General features: G+C 33.5%; 1 protein-coding gene across 3 annotated transcripts in view; it reads right to left on the bottom strand.

Annotated features, from left to right (window-relative positions):
* EPHA7 (EPH receptor A7) overlaps positions 1 to 20,343 on the bottom strand; it is a 266,105-nt gene that overhangs the window by 14,862 nt on the left and 230,900 nt on the right. For 2 of the 3 annotated variants that reach the window (XM_006872168.1, XM_006872166.1), the window contains exons 8-14: positions 15,370 to 15,478; positions 14,715 to 14,770; positions 9,503 to 9,628; positions 7,938 to 8,123; positions 6,736 to 6,797; positions 3,934 to 4,143; positions 2,955 to 3,104 (exon numbers count right to left, since the gene is read on the bottom strand). In XM_006872168.1, coding sequence (XP_006872230.1) covers positions 2,955 to 3,104; positions 3,934 to 4,143; positions 6,736 to 6,797; positions 7,938 to 8,123; positions 9,503 to 9,628; positions 14,715 to 14,770; positions 15,370 to 15,478 — 899 coding nt within the window. The remainder of the gene's footprint in view (positions 1 to 2,954; positions 3,105 to 3,933; positions 4,144 to 6,735; positions 6,798 to 7,937; positions 8,124 to 9,502; positions 9,629 to 14,714; positions 14,771 to 15,369; positions 15,479 to 20,343) is intronic. The other variant, XM_006872167.1, reaches the window with a different exon arrangement.

Here is a 20,343-nt window from a genome sequence, read left to right on the forward strand (position 1 = left end):
CAAGTGTGGCAACAGTAATGAGGTTGGCCCAGGATCAGACAGTGTTTCGTTCTGCTGTGCATAAGGTCGCTATGAGTCAGTGCCGACTTGATGGCACCTAACAACAACACAACAACAAATTGAAATGTTTCAACAAACTGATGAAGCATTGGAGGCACTCACTTACTTAAATTCAGATATTTGCAAGGCCATTACCCGGCCAACCGATTGGAACAGGTTCATATTTGTGCCCATTTCAAAGAAAGGTGACTCAAAGGAACATAGAAATCATCAAGCAATGTCATTAATATCACATGCAAGTAACGTTTGCTGAAGATAATTCAAAAACAGATGCAGCATGCAGCAGTACATTGGCAGGGAGCTGCCAGAAATTCAAGCCAGATTGAAAAGAGGTCAGATTGATCTTGGCTGAAAGCAGAGAACACCAAAAAGGAATTTACTTGTGCTTTACTGACTATACAAAGACATTCAACTGTGTACCTCTTAACAAAGTATGGATAACACTGCGAAGAATGGGAATTTCAGAACACTTAATTGTGCTGATGAAGAACCTGTAAATAGACCAAGAGAGTAGTACAAACAGATACTGAATGGTGTAAAATCGGGAAATGTGAGTACCAGGGTTGTATCCTTTTACTATATTTATTCAATCTGTATGCTAGCAAATAATCCTATAAAATGGATTATATTAAGATGAACATGGCATCAATATTGGAGTGAGACTCATCAATCTGAGAGATGCAGATTGTGAGAAGCAAAGAAAAATCAAAATAATATTGATGAAGACCAATGTATGTATTGTACCTCAATGTAAAGTAAATGAAAATCCTCACAACTTGACCAATAAATAACATCATGATAAATGCAGAAAAGATTGAAGTTTTCAAAGACTTCATTTTGTTTAGCTCTGCAATCAACACTCACAGATGCAGCAATTAAGAAATCAAAGGACATATTGTATGAGGCAACTATGCTGCAAAAGCCCTATTAAACTTAAAGTGTTAAAGATCAAAGATGTCATCTGAGGACTAAAGTGCACGTGATCCAAACTATTGAATTTTCAACAACCTCATACTCATGTGTAAGTTGGATTATGAATAAGGAAGATCATTAGAATCTATACATTTGAATCACGATGTTGGTGGAGATTACTAAAAGTACTATGGAGGGACTGCCAGAAGAACAAAGAAATCTGTCTTGGAAGAAGTGCAGCCAGAGTTCTCCTTAGAAGTGAAAATGGCAAGACTTTATCTCATGGATTTTGGACATGTTGTCAAGAAGGACCAGTACTGGACCATCAAGATGGGTAAAGTGTAGAGTTAGCAAAAAAAGAGGAAGACCCTTAAAGAGCTAGATTGATATATTGAAAGCAACAACAGGCTCAAACATAAAAATAACAGTGAGGAAAGTGGATGATCAGTCAGATAGTGCTTCATTCTGTTGTGTATAGGCTCCCCATGAGTTGGAACCGACTCTTTGGACTATAACAACAACAACATCACACTTTATTAAGTCTTGTTTTTGAACTTTCCAATGTGTTCCATTAGAAAATGCTTAGCTTAATGAGCTATAAATCAAGGTCTTCTCCAGTTATCAAATTAAGCATACTGTCTTGATATCACACTTCCTCTTTCACATCTACATTCCTGTCATAATTTGGATTATATGAATTTAATGATTTACCTGTAAAATGACATTTTTATAACATTCAACTTGCTTTATGTCTCGTCGTGCCTTCATGGCAACTGAGTTGTTGTTGTTGTGTGCCATGGAGTCGGTTCCGACTCATAGCGACCCTGTACAGGGTTTCCGAGGCTGTAAATCTTTACGGGAGCAGAAAGCCTCATCTTTGTCCTGTGGAACAGCTGGTAGTTTCGAACTGCTGACCTTGCGGTTCACAGCCCAATTTGTAACCACTACGCAACATTAATAAATATTGTTTCTTTCTTTTTAGGAATTTCCAGTGATATTGCCATTATGATTGTATTTCAAAATATCACTGTCAAACACTTACCAATATTGATTCTAAGGAATAAATTTCCATGAAATGAAAATATAATTCAATGATCTACTGTTCATTAGGAGTCCTGGTGTGGTGCTGCGGGTTAATGTGATAGACTGCAAGGTCAGTTTAAACCACAAGGTCAGTGGTTCAAGCTCACCAGTTGCTCCTATACAAGGTCCCAATGAGTCATACTCAACTCAATGGCACTTAATAACAACAACTGATCACTTAAGGGAAGCTAGTGGCTCTATAGGATAAACACTGAATTGTAAACCATAAGGTTGGTGGTTCGAGACCACCAGCCATTCTGCATGAGAAAGACAAATTTTTTCTGCTCCCTGAAAAGATTTATAACCTTGGAAACCCCATATAGGGTCAATATGAGTCAGAATCAACTCAATGGCACTTAATAACAAGACATCATTTAAACAGATCTTCTTAGAATATTTCAAAGAAAACAATGACAAATAAGTTTCAAAGACAAAACAAAGCACAACTTCCCTTTACTTTCCTTCACAAATGATCCTTTTCTCATGTGAGAATACAGCACCATCGTCTTTACTAAGGGAACAAAGTCTTTGTAGGCTTTTAGAATGTCCACAAAATTTAAATTTTTAAAAAGGAGGAAAGTAATTCTTCACAATGAAAACTAAATAAAATGAACAGAAATAAGATTTTGAGGTTCTCTTCATAATAAATGGAAAACTTAGCAACCGTGTTTTTAAATTGTTTTAAAAATTTCTTTTTATTAAGCCATTACCTACATGTTCTAACAATAATCCATGCTAAAATAAGCACTGAACTTCCAACCTCAAAAGTGGCAGTTCAAACCCACCAATCACTCCTCTGAAACCCTACACAGGATTGCTAGGATTAGGAACCGACTTGATAACAACAGATGTATAAAATCCTTTTTAAAAAAAAAAAAAAAAAATAGAGGAGCACCTACATCTTGATTTGACATGTCCCAATAAGGTCTTTCTCCATAGGACATAACTTCCCACATGACTATTCCATAGCTCCATACATCACTGGCTGATGTGAATTTCCGATATTGGATGGCTTCTGGTGCTGTCCACCTTACTGGAATTTTTCCACCCTGTTATTAAAAGAAATCACAATTTTAAATCTATATAATAACATAAAACACTTATGACAACGCTAGAAAGCTACAGTTGGATAACTGTATCTTTAGTTTTCAATTCACCAGGTTATATATACATATAATTGATTAACCTTAAACGCAACTTGTAATGAGATTTTATATATACACATATAAAGTACATTAAATATGTATACAATATATATGTATATAATACAACTCAATTTAATGAATACTATGTGATCTTCCAGCAAGAATCTACTTAAAACACAATAACAAATAAGTTAAGCAACTATTAATGAAAATTAATGAAATGTGTGAAATGTGAGGTATTTAAATAAATTGTCAGTTTTATGACTTTTTTCAAATTTTATTAAAGTTGTTAGGTAAAATTCATTTTAAAAATCTTTATAACATTGTTTATATTCTTATGATATAATTACTAGTGTTCTATTATTCAAGTATTAAGTTCAAAAGTATATGCTAAGTTTTAAGTCAAAGTATGGAAATAAATTTAAAAAACAAAACAAAACAAAACAAAAATGAGTTATCTTCTATGTCTATTCACTATAATTGTATATATAAAAATCCCAATATAGGATAAGCATGTTAACAATTCAGCATAACTTCTCCTCCAGGCTACGTGTAGGTTGAAAACAACAACAATGATTCATTCTTACAAAGCAAAACAACAGCAGTGACATAAATCTGATGTCAATCTGCCACTTTCCTCCCATTTAGCTGTGCATTAAGACCTGCTTTCTTGATGGGAAAATCCCAAATATATGAAAAGGGAAACTAATAGATTTTATTATTTTTTTCTTACAGTAGTTGTGTACACAGCTTCTGGATCATCCTCTATAACCCGGGATAGGCCAAAATCGGACACTTTACAAACAAGATTGCTGTTGACAAGAATATTGCGAGCTGCAAGGTCCCTGTGAACATATCCCATATCAGCCAGATATCTCATTCCAGCAGCAATTCCTCTCAGCATTCCTACTAACTGAATAACTGTAAATTGCCCATCATGTTTCTGCAGAAACACAAAAACAAAGCTTTGGTTAACTGCGTTTTGAAAGAGACAAAAATCACCATACAAAAGCACACTTGTCATTTATTGTAACGGAAATTATTAATTTTCTCTATAAAATAGACACTTAAATGGATAGTCAAATAATATCAATTATAGTTTGTTAATGACTTAGTTATTTGCATTAATATATTATAAATAGTAATTAATAATCAGAGTTTATTCAAGTCCAAAAGTATATGCTAATTTTTGAGTCAATTTGGGAATAGAATATCGAAAAATATCCCTAGTCTCTAAGTATTTTTATGCCAAAAAATTTATATGTGGCACTGTGGGTTAATGCACCAGATTGCAAAGCCATTTGAACTGCAAGGTCGGCAGTTTAAGCTCACCAGCTGCTCCTCGGAAACCCTATATAAGGTCACTATGGGTTGGAACCGACTCGACGGCACTTCACAAATACATATATTTATATATGTATATATACCTTAAGGTCAGTGGTTCAAAACTACCAGCCGCTCCGCGGGAGAAAGATGAGGCTTTCTACTCCCGTAAGGATTTACACCCTTGGAAACCCTATACAGGGTCGCTATGGGTCGGAAGCGACTCGAAGGCACTTAACAACAACAACAAATGTATATATATATAAATTAAAATAGATCTATGTTGTTGTTCTTAAGTGCTGTCGAATCAGTTTCAGCTGACTCATACTGACCCGGTACAGGCTTTCTGATGAGAGGCTGGTGAGTCTGAACCACCGACTTTGTGGTTCAAATGATCATGAGGGTCAGTGCATTGTCTTGCAGCGCCACACCAGGACTTTATATATATATATATAGTTATTGGAGCGCAGTGACTCTATAGGAAAAACATTGGACTGGAAACCACAAGGTCTGTGGTTCGAGCCCACTGGCTGATCTGCAGGAGAAAGATGACACTTTCTCACCTGCAAAGATTTACAGCCTCAGAAACACTATCCAGGGTTGATCTGAGTCAAAACTAACTCAGTAGAACTTAACAACAACAGCTACATATTAGATTATTTTTATAGAATTGCAGATATGAATTTTTTTTTTCTTTTCCAAACATTAAAAACAAAATAGAAAAAGGAAAACATATTTGAGGAAAAGTGCAGAGAAAAAAAGTAGACAATAATGATAGTGGCTGACTTCCTTTTTAAAATTTTTAATTTTTCATTTCTTTGTTTCGCTGTGGACAAAATCAGTACTTTCAATAGAGTTTCTCTAAAATAGAATAGTAATGGGATTAAGAACTGTCTAACCTATTTAGCATATATTTCGGACCCAGTTTATTTACAACCTACAATTTTCTATGGCAACCATTTTTCATGAAATACCTATGTTTGAGATGCTGTACTTTCTAGGTAATACTTTCCTCCAAGGAGTTGACAAGTATGCCCAATATAATGACACAATAGTAGAATATTCTTTAAATCTCTAATACTTATAAATCTGGGCGAATGTATCATTCTAGATCTTGTCAGAGAACTTTGCATGTCTTAATATTTTTGAGACTATTTTCTCTTAACTATTTGGAAAATGATGTCATGTGTTCATACACTTAAGAGAAAAGAGTCTAAGGGTAAGTTGTTGTTATTAAGTGCCGTGGAGTTGGTTCTGACCCATAGAGACTCTACAGGGTTTCCAAGGCTGTAAATCTTTACAGAAGCAAAAAGCCTCATCTTTCTCCCATGGAGCAGCTGGTAGTTTCGAACTGCTGACTCTGAGGTTAGCAGCCTGATTTGTAAACACTATGCTACCAGAGTACATGTGTTCTTATATATCTAATATATTTAGACATTACAATATAATAGGTTGTAAAAGCAGAGTTGGGATTTTTGAGCCAATGTTGAGGGTATTCTTCTCTAAATACCTGTGTATTTTATTTTAAATGGTTTTTACCTGATTTCTCCTTGACAAAAAAAAAATAATAATAAAAGAGAAAGAAATAAAGAAAAATGCTATTATAATACAAAACCAAACCAGTTGCTATTGAATCAATTCTGACTCATAGTAACAACACTGGAGAAATGCCCCCTAGGCTTTTCCAAGTCTGTAATCTTTACTGAAGCAGACTAACATACCTTTCTTCCATGGAGTGGTCGGTGGATGAAACTATTGCTTTTTGGTTAGCGGCAATGCATTTAACCACTGCGCCACCAGAGTACCCATGCTACTGTAAGACATGTGCACAAATTATAGAGTTTCTGATCCCTCCTTTACAAATGGGCCCAAGCTTAATGATTGTGAAGATGTCACAGGACTAGGCAGTGTTTTGTTCTGTTGTGTATAGGTCACTATGAGTCAGAAATAACTTGACAGCACTTAGCATTAACTAATTATAGATTATATTAATAGAAATTCTTTACAAAAACTATACTGTATCACTCAAATGCCAAAATAGATTCTAGCTTAATCTTTTGTTGAATTCTAATTTTTAATCTGGATTTTTAAATGACAATTCTCTGATTTGCTAAAGTTTATGATGCTCACATTTTGCACAGAAAAAGCTCAGGAAATTATACTGGTAGCATATATAATGAATTTACAATAGGAGGATTAGTTTGGTACTTACCCTAAGAAATGCATCTAGGGCTCCATTTTCCATAAATTCTATTACAATCATGACTGGTTTTCCTAAAACAACAACAAAAAGCTATTTTAGAAGCAGCCACCTAAATTTCAGTGCTATTGGTTCTCACCCTCATATAAAACACATGGTGTTACTAGACTGAGCGTTTTTTCATGTTACTACAAAACTCGAAAACTCATTAAATGTCTGCATAGAATATGATCATTATTCAAATAATTCAACTGTATAAATAAAGCCACTATGTCCTTTTAACTGGTGTGGTGTTATAGATAAGTGCTGGACCGCTAACCCATTAGCCGCTCTGCAAAATCCTATACAGAGAGTTGCCATGAATCAGAACCGACTTGACAGTACTTAACAACAGCAACATACTTTTGACTCCAACAGCCAGCAGACCAAAAGCCATTATTGAGTGGATTCTGACTCCTAGTAACACTATAGTAAAGGGCAGAGCTGCACCCTAGGATTTCCAAAGCTCTAAATCTTCACAGAAGCAGACTGCATCATCTTTTTTCCCATGGAATTTCTGGTGGGTTCCAGCCACCAACCTTTTGGTTAGCAGCTTAGCATTTAGCCACTGTATCACTAGGGCTATTTTGAGCTTTGTGAAAAGGATTCAGAGAAAATGTCAAACTATATAAAATAAAAAGACTGAACAGAATCACTTACGTGGCTTTGAAATCAAATGAAAGTATCAGTCGTTTAAATGATCACATTTATTCTTCAACTTCTAATTCTGAATATATCCCCCAGGCCCAAACTGGTATCACTGAAGAGGATCATTACAACTAGTTACGGTTGTTAAGTATTGTCAAGTCAGTTCTGACTCACAGTGACCTTGTATAGGGTTTTTGAGACTGTTGATCTTATAGAAGCAGAAAGCCTCATCTTTCTCCATCAGAGTGGCTGTTGGCTTGAACTGCTAACCCGTGTGGGGTTTACAGTCCAGTGCTTATCCTACAGAGTCACTGTGCTCCCTATAATTAGTTATGGACCAAAAACAAAATTGATTGTGAACAAGTACTGTGTTCATAAATGGATTCTTTTGGATTTTATATATACAATGATAGCACTTTCTGTTACTCAGTTCATTTGCTAAATGATTGCTGTTGTTATTAAGTGCCATTGAGTCGATTCCGACTCATAGTGACCCTGTATGGGGTTTCCAAGGAGTCAATATGTACCTCTTGTAACAACCCCTTCCAAATGGACAACATTTGGGTGGTCAAACTGGCCCATGATGCTTGCTTCACATAAGAAGTCTCTTCTTTGTTTTTCTGTGTAACCAACTTTGAGGGTTTTTATGGCTACTGCAACATCTCTCTTCCCAGGAAGTTTCAGACGGCCACTGCAGACTTCTCCAAATTCTCCTGAAGTAACAGAACAATCAGGCACATTTTAATTTCTGAAATAATTCTTTTCTGTCAATAGAAATGCATTAAATATATAAAAGTACTTAAACGCTTTCCTAAATATTTTGCAAAGCTTTCTAATTTACACTGAAAACATTCCTACAGATGGGGCATTCTATTTTCCAATCACAATGGAGTTGTTCATGAAAAGAGTGGCATTAATTAAATTGAAATTTAAAGATATATTTTTACCCACTCAGCTTTACTGAACTTTTTTGCTTTAAAATTGGATTAGCAAAAATTCCAAATAAATATTTAGATTTGAAATTTGCTGTATAATTTTGACTGCCCTCTAAAGTATAAGAGCACATTAACAAAGTCTAAGTCTTTCTTCTGCTCTTTTGGTTTGAGAAGCAACTTTGAGTTTAGGCAGCTCCTGGGTCACTAACATAAGGACAGTGTCTACTTGCTCTTTAATGTTATGCAAAGTTGCCCTAATTTTGATAAAACTGAACCAACCACTACTCACAACTAATTTATCACAATCACTTTGACTTGCTGCATATGCACCATTTAAACCACTGATAAGGTTTCAAGGCTTTTCTTGCATGAATATAATGTTAAATAGGCAACTGTTCCAATAAATTCAATTTAAAGATTTACTTAGACTTAAAACAAATTTGGGAGTGGATCTTGTCTGTAACTGAGGAACTGTCTGTATTTCTTCAAAATTTAAAACTTTGGAATTCATATGCACCATGTCTAAGTTTAAGAGACTTGGTTCAGAAGCTGTACAAGGCAGCGTCAAAAAATTCATGAAAAAATTTCCGTTATCTTAAAATTCCATTTTTCCATGAGCTTTTTGAAGCCCTCACATATAATTATTCTAAAAATATATAGTACACATTAAACACAACATTTCAGTGAAATAATCAATAAATATTAACTTCCTAAACTGAATTTCAATAAATATTAACTTCCTAAACTGAATACAATAGCTAATATATACTTACAAGATAAATAGAAAAATATAGAAAGTTTGTGAGAAGATGGTAATTCACGTAGGAGGAAATACATTTTTCAGCAAAATTCAGGGACTTTTTTTATTTAATTATGTAATTTATTGAAGAGGACAGAATGATTATGAGATAGCTAATAGAACATTTTAAAAATCCAACAGTAAACCAAATATACAGCAATTCTCTATGCCATATGCTTTTTTCTCACTTTTTTTCCTTAAAATTTCATAAACAAGCATAGCCTCATTGCTTTCAACAATTCAGGTAAATGCTAAAGTTCTGTACTTGAGGTATAATTATTTGCCTGTCATTATGATGTATGACTCTCGATCTTGGCTTAAATGGAACAACTGAACGAGGAAGCTACAACAGCCTTACCTGCACCAATCACACGCTCAATTTTAATACAGGAGGCATCTAGCTCCTTGGCGAATTGATGGACAGCTCTATTTGGATCCTCATAGGTTTCAGGGTCAATGTAGGTTTTGGTGCCTGGAAATTTAACTGTAATGATGTAAGAAAGCATGACTGTGATGAAGCAAAGCACTTATTGTGCAGTCAGCCCAGGAATTTCATTATGCAGAGTGATCCTTGGAACAGTGAACTTGCTTCCACATCACCTGATTCACAGCAGTTTTAACAGACTACTTCAGTGTGCTGGCGCATAGGTATTATCTGCAAGCTTCTATAGGTAACATGGGATGCAGCTCACAGGTTACTAACTGAATTGCTTTTCCAGTAAATCAACAAAAGACATCCACCAAAATCCTCTGACATGCTTCTTATCAGACAGGAAGTTTAATTAAATTCACTGCTATCATGGCATAGTTCAAGCCATATTGAGGTTTGTAATGGACTTAGAAACACATTTATAAATCTATCAGTCAGTCAATCAATCAAATTAATACACTGGAAAAGAAGACATTTCATTTACAGGTATCCTACTACACTGACAGCAATATTAAAAAAAACATTTAGACATCTTACTTATTCTTTTGATTTATTTTTAAAAACCAACCACCGTTGACATATACATAAAATTAATACAAGATGTGAGGGATTGCTATCACAGAATCAAAGAGAAAACTATTAAAGACACAGTTTTATCTTCATCTTGAAGGGCAACAGAGGCCAGATATACAGGGTGCAGAGTAAAGTTAGAAAATTCACATATTTCTGGGGACTGTTAATCAAGTATGACATAAATTTTTTAAGAGGAATGGTATATAAACTTTCAGTTATAAAGCTCTGGAAGATCTTAACTGCCATGAAGAGGTAGTAGCCAATATGCCTCACAAAAGGTAGTCAAAGTTCAAACAACATAGAATCATCTTAAAAGTTATAATCTTATTAAAATGCACCCAGAAGCATGCAGGTAACAAATAATGCTATGTTAACTTTAAATCAAATTTAATTACAATAATGTATTCCAAATGTAATCATTTGGTTAAAGACAAAGGTAAGATAGATAGGCATATATTTGGTTATAGTAATGCAATGAAAAAGTTACACTGTATCCTCAAAAAAAACCAAAACAAAACAAAAAACAAACCACTTTATTGTTTTTAACAATGCCACCGAACATTCTTGTCATTAAATTTTACTATTTGGAAAACAATATATTCATTTTACACTGCAGCCTAACTGTGCTTATGTCATCACAAGTTAAAATTATATATTTGAAAAAAACAAACAAACAAACAAACAAACAAAAAAAAACCACGTAACAACCAAAAAGAAGCAGAATGTATAAAGGAAAATGGGCTTTAAAAATCTTGATTTATTCTGTTGTAGATGATTGTTTTTCCAAAATTGATTGTCTTAAACAATTATTGTTACAGTTTATAAAACTGACAGATGCTCGTTTGTTACTAAAGCTGAACATGGAAAAAAAAAAAAACACACGAAGAAAAGATAGAGGGGATAGGAAGAGAAAAGAGAGAAGAAGGAGTACAGGGAAGAGAGGGGGAGAGAAAAAGAGAGAAGGGAAGAAAACAATAGGTTAACCTCCTAGATTGGCAGGCAGATGGAGAATGAGCCATCTTCTCCCTTTTCATTCTCTTTCTTTCTTTCATTGTTTTTGGTTTTGTATTGTGATCAAAGAGCTAGATTGGAGGTAACCTTCTGCATCTCAATAGAGTTCCTGATGGTCCTTTATTCAAGCTGTCATAAAACCTTTTGACAGGTCATAAAAACGTGAAATACTGCCTAGCTTGGATTCCAAAGACATTGTGAGAAAAAATGGTAGGAGGAAACAAAATGTAAATTGGAATTGCTTCACTAAACTCCTCCATTGTGCTTATATCTTTAAATGTAGCATTTGGGGCCATAGAGAGTTGAGTGGCCTGATACAAATGGTTAGACATTCTATTAAATTCAGTGCTTTAAAAGCAAGTAAAATGGTTGCTTTCAAGTTTCTGTAAAGATTCAATCTGGTGTCTTAGCACCTAGGAAAATTGTCTGTATACTAAAGGGCACCAACTTATAAATAGCTGGTAACCAAAATGCTGCATTCTCTGTATTTTAGATATAGTTATAAAATCAAGTACAATGCCTGGTTCTCATCAAATGACAGGAAAATATATCCTTGTAAAAAAGATGATTCAAAAATATCAAGCATTTACCAATACATGATATATTAAGATAACTTTATTTCTTCTTATTGGTTTAAAATAACAGATGTTTTGAAATAAGAAAATACTGACATGATTTTTTTTTTCAATTCTAGTCTGTTGCTTATCCCAATTTAAGTGTTCAACTGTTTAAAATTTAATATCTCATTAACATTTCTCATAAGAGTTAAAAATCTTAAAACCACCATTGATATTTTTCTGTACAGATGAAGAATATTTATATATAATAAGCTTATCATATATATGTTAGCAAATATAACATGCAGCTATATAGGTCAGAACCAACTTGATGGCAATTAACAACAACAACAATACTATTTCTAATTACATAGATGTGAAGTGTGAAAAATTGACGGCATCAAAATATTAAAACTGAACGATGAAAATTAGGCATAAGGCTATATTGGACAAGCCAAATATCATATTACCATCTGCATTAATGTGCAAGTTAAAAGCAAATAAACTAAAATATATTTGATAATTTAGGAATGTATCAGATATATTCAAAAAAAGAGAAGGCAAGTGACATACTAATTAAGAAAATATTAAATAACTTGCTATCAAATTCACATATGGTTAAGATGCATGATTCTGGGAATTAAGAGTATCATATTACTCTTCTATATACACTTTACAATAGATATAAAAATTGAGACATTCAAGTTTTGATCCTTGCCTTCCCGCCTGGGTAAGTGTTAAAAATTTTCTCTCATGTCAAAAAGAAAGAATAAAAAATGTACCCTCCATTTTTTCTGTATATCCTCTAGCTATAAATTGCCTGTGGCATTCTCATCACAGAGGTTTCTTCACAGGAAAACCTCTGCTAAATTAGCAAAAGAAAGCTCTGGCATTGGGAGTATGTCAGAGAACCCCAGGGGGTGGCAGTATCACATATCAAGAGTTGGATCCAAGTTCTGTGAGACAATTTAAACAATTTACGTTATCATCCTTAAGAAAAAGACCATAGAAGTACATACAAAACTGCTAGAGCCCCTCCCAGGACCTCCATGTAACCCCATCTGAGGGGTCCTGAGGCTTAAACTTCATTGGTTACAGGATAAAACCATTATTTGTCATACTCTGGAGTTCTCATGTGGCTGTGTAGGATAAACTTTGGACTGCTAATCCAAAGGTTGGCAGTTCAGACCCACCAGCCACTCCTCAAAAATCCTATCCAGGGCGCCTATGAGTCAGAACCAACCACAACAAAAGTCACACTTTTTGTATTTTAACTTTTTGCATCCCAGATTCTCTTCCTGTCTTCAGGGACTGGAATTCTAAGGAGATCCATATTCAATTTGGACATGTGTCATGTAAAACTATTCTTTAAAAAAAAACTAAAATCAAGGTTAATTGTTGAGTCACCAAACTAAAACACTTGAAGAAGCTTATAAATAAATGATAATAATAGAATAGTTGTTGCTGCTGTTAAGTGCCCTTGAGTTAGTTGTGACACATAGTGAAGTGACCCTATATAGGATTTCCAAAGAATGGCTAGTGGGTTTCAACTGCCAACCTTTCGGTTAATAGTCCAGTGCTTATCCTACAGTGCCACACCGGAACTCCAGCAAAGGAACAACAGTCACAATTTATGTCTCTAAACCACATATTTAAATTTTTAAAATTTAATTTTAAATATTTGTTGTTGTTGTTAAGTGCCGTCGAGTCGGTTCCGACCCATAGCGACCCTGTACAGGGTTTCCGAGGGTGTAAATCCTTACGGGAGTAGAAAGCCTAAATATTTAGGAAGTTCTAAAATGGATTCTAAATTCTTGATTGATGCCTAGCTAGTTTCATGATTTAAGGACAAAACAACAACACATAACAATATCTCTTTAGATACTGACAAAAGAACTGATATATAAAACAATAAATGATAAAATTTTTCAGCATTTATAGGAAATTTAAGAAGTTTTGGTGGCAGAGTGGTTAAGTGCTTGGCTGCTAACCAAAAGACCAGTGGTTTGAACTCAGCAGCTGTTATTCAGAAGAAAGATGTGGCAGTCTGTGTGTGTGTGTGTGTGTAAAGATTTACAGCTTTGAAAACTCTATTAGGGAGATCTACTTTGTCCTGTAGGGTTGCTATGAGTTGGAATAGACTCTATGGCGAAGGGATTTTTATTTGTTTTTGTTTTTTTTATCCGTGCATGAACAAAAACAGCAATGATTATGACTACTAAAGGAAGAATAAAATGTGTTCAGGATATTTTCAAGTATTAAAAATTAGAAAAATGGGTATTCATTAGTTTTGAAATTAACTGACTGCTACATTTTAATTTTGCCTGAACAAAGTAATGTTAGTATTTACTTAAATGGTTGTCATTTTTATTTGCAATTTACCTTGCAACAAGAAAAAGATTAATGCAGATAGGTATCTATTTTCTTACAGTCTCTGAGCTCTCTCTCTCTCCTGGATATGGTTTCTAAAATGAACACTTGCGAATCAGATGATCTAAGTGCACAGGAGAACTTTAGAGGATGGATTCCCGTTACTATATTATCTACATCTCATGAAATATCTAGTAGTCATAGACAATTTATAATAGCTGAAGAGAAAGAGGTCATAACTTAGTCTTTCATGGGTGTTTCACTCATTAGGTAAAACAAAGGGTTCCACTTCTAACTTGAAATAAAGCTTCTTAGCTAGAACATGGGCACATGCAACATTCAACAGAGTACTATTAAAATGGTATGAAACACTTGTTCAAAGTTTGCAAAAGGAAAAACTGTGACACAAAGACACCTAAATATCCTGCAGTTGTATTAAAATTTCTTATGAGTGATTACATTTCTGAATTTGTTTTTGACTCACATCACATGATTTTCATTTTAAATATCTTGTTCATTATTTAATTTCAAGAATAATGCATTAGGGATTTTTTTTTTCTTGCCAATATTGTCAACCAGATTTCTACAGTAATTGGTGTGCATAATGTTAAAGAAAACTAAACACTTACAATGAAAGTAAAGTTCTTCATCCCCTTCTTGATCAGCTTTGCTATAACCACAATGCCTGGAAAAATGAAAACAATGTTTGATAAGCAATTATATCACTTTACAAATTTAAAATCCTGTAAGACATATCTTAGTTATCTAATAATATGTTAGGTAGAGTTATAAACAAAACAAATTTCCTAGCAATGCTAATAACTCAGCAATAGCATTGCAATCCACATTATATAGAAATACTCATAAACCAGTCTCTTTAGGAGGAAAAAATGGGACCTTGTAAAATGTGGATTCATCAACGAATGAATATTTGTTTATAATTTTTCTACAAAAAAATCCCTAGCTTTTATATGATTACTACCCACTTTCTTTTCAGTAGCTAAAATAATAAGTCTTCCCTCAGGTATCTTCCATACTTATTATGATAAGAAAACAAAATCTGTGAATATAAGTAATAAAAATTAACCCAATAGAAAATACAGTATGCATTCCACTTAAAATAAAGGCAGTGACTATATTCAAACTGCATTTTGATCTTGGGAGAATCACAACTTAACTTTAAATGCCTAATCTTAGATGAAGATATTAATTCACTGTTTAACTGACATAATTCTGAAAATCAATACATTTTATACCAAAGATTACAAAAGTTTTGTGTTCTACCTTCTTCCAATTATGAAGCCAAAGACCATGAACACCAAAATGATGGTCCCTGCCACAGCGACAACAGCTATTATAATAACAGGATTCTGTTCACTGGATACAGCTGTAGCTATAAAGAGAGGAAAGAGGTTCAAAATCTCTCAAATTCATGCCAGTACTTGGAAGGAAAATTAAATATAAATAAGACTTCTGTATTCCATTTGGTTAGCATCTAATTTAGAATATATCCATATAAATTTAAATAACTGTTTACTTTGTACATTTTAAGGAAGTAGTGAAGACAATATTTTTATTCTTTTTATATTTCTCAGTCATATGTATTTGTAACACCACTCACCCACTCCATCTAGTTGATTCTGATTTACAGGGACCTCCTACAAGAGAGCAGAACTGCCCCCACAGGGTTTCTAAGACTGTAAATCTTCATGGAAGTCAATTACCACATCTTTCTCTTGCAAAGTGGCTGGCAGATTTGAACCACTAGTTCTCTGGTTGACAGTCAAGTGCTTTAAGCACTGCTTCACCAGAGTCCCTTCCATAAATATACAGGGTGATCTTTGATATAGAATTACTATAAATTTTCTGTTTATTGCTCAGCAAAACATTTGAATCTTCCATGTCTGTTTTTCTGCTATGTAAAAAGGAACCAAAACACAGAACTTGTATATTTTTCAAAGCATACTAATATACATTAAATTTTATCTCATATCATTAATATTAAATAAAATGCATCATATTATCATAGTTAATTATCAATAATTTTTCATCCAATTTAATTCAAGAAAAGAGACCAGAATTACTCATGTTAATTTCTGTAAATCTCAGCAAATGGTGTTAACTTATTTATGAAAGCAAGTGCTTTTAAAAACAAAGTGTAGACACGTCACAATATTCAGTGATTCTTCTGTGTTTGTTAAGGTAATTCTAGCTGGACTTTTATGAGATTGTAATTGGAGACAAGTGTATGTCTGCATGTCCTTTATAGCAGTTTCAATTCAGTTCTTCAGTAAGATTAAGTCACATGGCCGTATCACTTCTAATCTTCCAAATAGTAACATTTTACTTATATGCTTATTCATAATTATCAGATTTTCCCAGGAGTATTATATTTTCCACATCACTATAGACATAACAAAATACTCAAAAGGCATGTGAAACAATGAAAATGTATATTCCAAGAAATGATTCAGTTGGAATGAGGACTAAGGTGGACCAAACCCATAGTATTTCTAGTCACTGCATATGCATGCAACGGTAGGACAATTATTATGAAACATGAATTATGGTGTTGGGGAAGAATACTGAAAGTCCCATGGAATGCCAGAACAACAAACATATATGTTTTGAAAGAACTATGACCAGACTGTTCTATGTAGGATATGATGGTAAGATTTCATTTTGTGTACTTTAAACACATTGTTAGGAGGTACCAGTGCTGGAGAAGGATATACTGTTTGGTAAAGTGAGGGGTGAGCAAAAAATAGGAAGACCCTTAATGAGATAGCATGACACCGTGGTAGCAACAATGAGTTCAAACAACTGTGAGGATGGTGCAAAACTGGATAGTGCTTCATTGTTTTACAGAGGATTGCTATGAATTGAAACAGACTTAACAGCATTTAACAACAACAACAACAACAACATATAATGCCAAACTAATACAGTTTACTTCTAAATCATCAGCTATAATATTTAATTTAAAGGAGAATGGAAAATGTTTCTGGCTCTTGGTGTCAGCAAGGGACTAGGTCTCCAGAGTAGCAAATTATACTTACGTCTTGCCACAATAAACAGCAAAAAGAGATTTCTTTTGTTTAATTACAGTTTCTATATTTTATTTATTTCTGCTCCTTTTGACAAGTTATCTCTAATTTTGCATGCCTGTGCTGATAATCGATTGCTCTGTTTTGCAAACAGTAAAAATAGCTCTGATCTAAATAGTTTCTGAACAAAGGTATTATATATACTGCCTAATTCAGCACCTGCTGATTTCTTCCCTGAGGGGACTAAGCAATGACTTTAAAAATAAATACCCAATCCCCCCCAAAACAACTAAGAGATAAAAAAAAAAAAAAGGGAAAGAAAATAACTTTCAAGGTTTAATTTTTGAAATATAGCCTACTAACATCAAACAAGAAAAAAAAATGATTCTAGTATATTGTAATTTGGTTTATTTTTTGTTAATTGTATCTACCTTTTTGTATATATTAAGAGAGGAAAAAACAATGGAATATCTCAGCTCCTGAGGAAGGAAAAAATTATTCACATACATGTGGAAATTATTTCCATTCAATCAATGTGTCCCATGGGTCTAATTCTTTGCCTGTCTTAGGCTCAGTAATTATTTTACCTTTAGAAACAGAACAACAATAAATACTCAGAACTCAGGTGAATGTTGAACTATAATATGTAGACGTGTGTTTATGTTTCTATATATAGTTAGAACAGAGATGGATGGAAATATATCTTTTAACATCTATCCTTTTGAAATAGTAGGGACACATTTTAATCTTTTCACAGTTAACATTTATGCTAATATTTCTAGATACACATTTTAAAACTAATTTGTGCATGTAAAATCACCACACTCTGGTTTAAAAATTTAAAAGCAGTAGATGTCACTCTGAATAGATGGAGATTTTAGAATGCTTGTGTAGTGGAATAGTTTAACTTCTCTTTCTCAACACAGTTTAATAAGTGATTTCTCTCAGATCAAATCTTTCCTTTTGCCCTACCCCACAGCACAGCAAATTGCCACTCTCAAAGCACTGTGCCATGTGTGATATCTGAGCTCAACTATATAGCTGTAACTTCTGCACAGCTCTCTTTTTCAGTACACTTTAAACTGAAAGCAACAAATGTCATGTCCCTGTATAGTCCCAATTTTTACTACAGTGCCTTTGCTATATCAGTGATAATTAAAGGGTGGTCTGGAAAGCCCTGAAGGTTCTTAAGAATTTCCAAAAGATTCCACAAGGTTAAAAACATTTTCATATGATAAAAAGATGTCATTTGCCTTTGTCATTCTCATTTAGTCATGAGTACAGAGTGGAATTTTCCAGAAACTACATAACCTATGTCATCATCACTCTAATGGCAAATCATCACTCTAATGGCTAATGAAATATATTCTGTTTGGTCATGTGTTTGACAAGATTCTCAATTTTAATTTAAAAGGTGGAAAAAGATTGATAGATACAACCCATGTAAGCAAAATCTTTGGGTTACTCAATAATTTTTATTATTATAAATGGTTTATGAGAACAAAAATAATTTAAATTTATTGAGACTTTTTTGCACTTTATCTATATTAACTTATTTAATCCTAAATACTTTCTGAGCTGAATACTGCTATTATTGCAGTTCGGGTATGGATAAGTAGTTCATCTAAAGTCAGACAGCTGAGCATTGCAGAGCTGAGATTTTAAACCAGGTCTGTGTCTGTTTTGTTTGATGACTGAAACACCCATTGATTGTTTATTTATTGAGTGTATTTATGTGCTTTATATGCATGTGAAAGGTGGGCGGTGAATATGGAAGCTCATAGTAGAAGAACCAACACATTTGAATTATGGAGTTGGTGAAGAATATTGAAAATATCATATCTTCTAGAAGAACAAACAAACTTGTCTTAGAAGAAATATAGCTAGGAAGCCAGTATGGTCAGACATTTTGTGAAGAGGGATCAGTCTCTGTAGAAGGGCATCATGCTTGGTAAATTGGAGCATTAATGAAAAAGAGTAAGACGCCCCCCCCCCCAAAAAAAAAAAAAAGATGGACTGGCAGGGGCAACAACAAAACAAAAATCATAAGGAAGGCACAGGACTGGATGTATTTCGTTCTGGGGTGCATAGGATTGCTATGATTTGGAACCAACTCAATGGCACCTAACAAAAACAACATGTGCCAAAGACTACTGGCAAGACAACAGTGAGGCGATATGAACTCTTCTCTCATCAATTTTTTATTCCACTAGGGATAATATTCTGATGATAAAAAAATCACCAAATTCTTCCCAAGTCAGAAGTCTATTTTATAATATTAACATCCTGTGATCTTTTGGGTTACACTACATAAACCTAATTTCTTTTATCTTTAGTTATTTCATTTTTAAAATAATGAAGATAATAACTATGGCTTTCACCAATCAGTAAATAATAATAGTTTATTCCAATATTCTCCGTTTACAAATTCAGGGAAGGGCATGCATTTATTTTGAGTGTTTTTAAACCCAAAGTTTGGATTGATAAAGAACATTTAGGTGAATGTGAAATAATGAATGTTTCTAACCTAAGCTTAAACCCTTTATTAGAACAGAAAAATACAGCATTTGAAGTGCTTTATTATATTATAAATCACTGAGATTGATAGGAATTGAAAACTACTACAACACACTTTGGCGTATGATTCATTCAAATGTTTCAATGTTAAAATCTTATAATAAAATGCTGTAATGCTTTTGGGAGCCACTGAACTTAGATGCTATTACTTTGGGTTATACACATTCTATTTTAAAATGGTAACAGTCAACGATGATGACTGTTATCAGTCATCACATCTAGTTACAGGATTGTTTTAAAATTAATGTCTTTGGTGTCTATAATTATCTAAATTATTTATATTTCAAATTGATTTCAACGTGTTTTTAATGTGAGACTTACTTTTCAATTTTAAAATTGAAAAAATGTTTTAAAAGATTTTAAAACAAGCAATCATTAGTTGATACAAAGAGTATTTATCAATCTACTCTACCATTTAAAAGATCTACACAAACTTTTCTCTAAAGGCAAAATAACTTAATCAAAATTGATTTCATTTACTTAGATTTTTTTTAATTGGGCAAAGAATAATATACAATATTTAAAATTTTTTTATATGTTTTTATAATTTATTTAGAATTTTGTGTGAACACTAGATTGGCAAGGAGATGACCTGGTAGTAGCTAGGTGTACTTAGTGCCTTGTAACCTAAGGA

The sequence above is a fragment of the Chrysochloris asiatica genome, unplaced genomic scaffold (assembly GCF_000296735.1).
Source record: "Chrysochloris asiatica unplaced genomic scaffold, ChrAsi1.0 scaffold00185, whole genome shotgun sequence".
NCBI classification, from domain to species: domain Eukaryota; kingdom Metazoa; phylum Chordata; class Mammalia; order Afrosoricida; family Chrysochloridae; genus Chrysochloris; species Chrysochloris asiatica.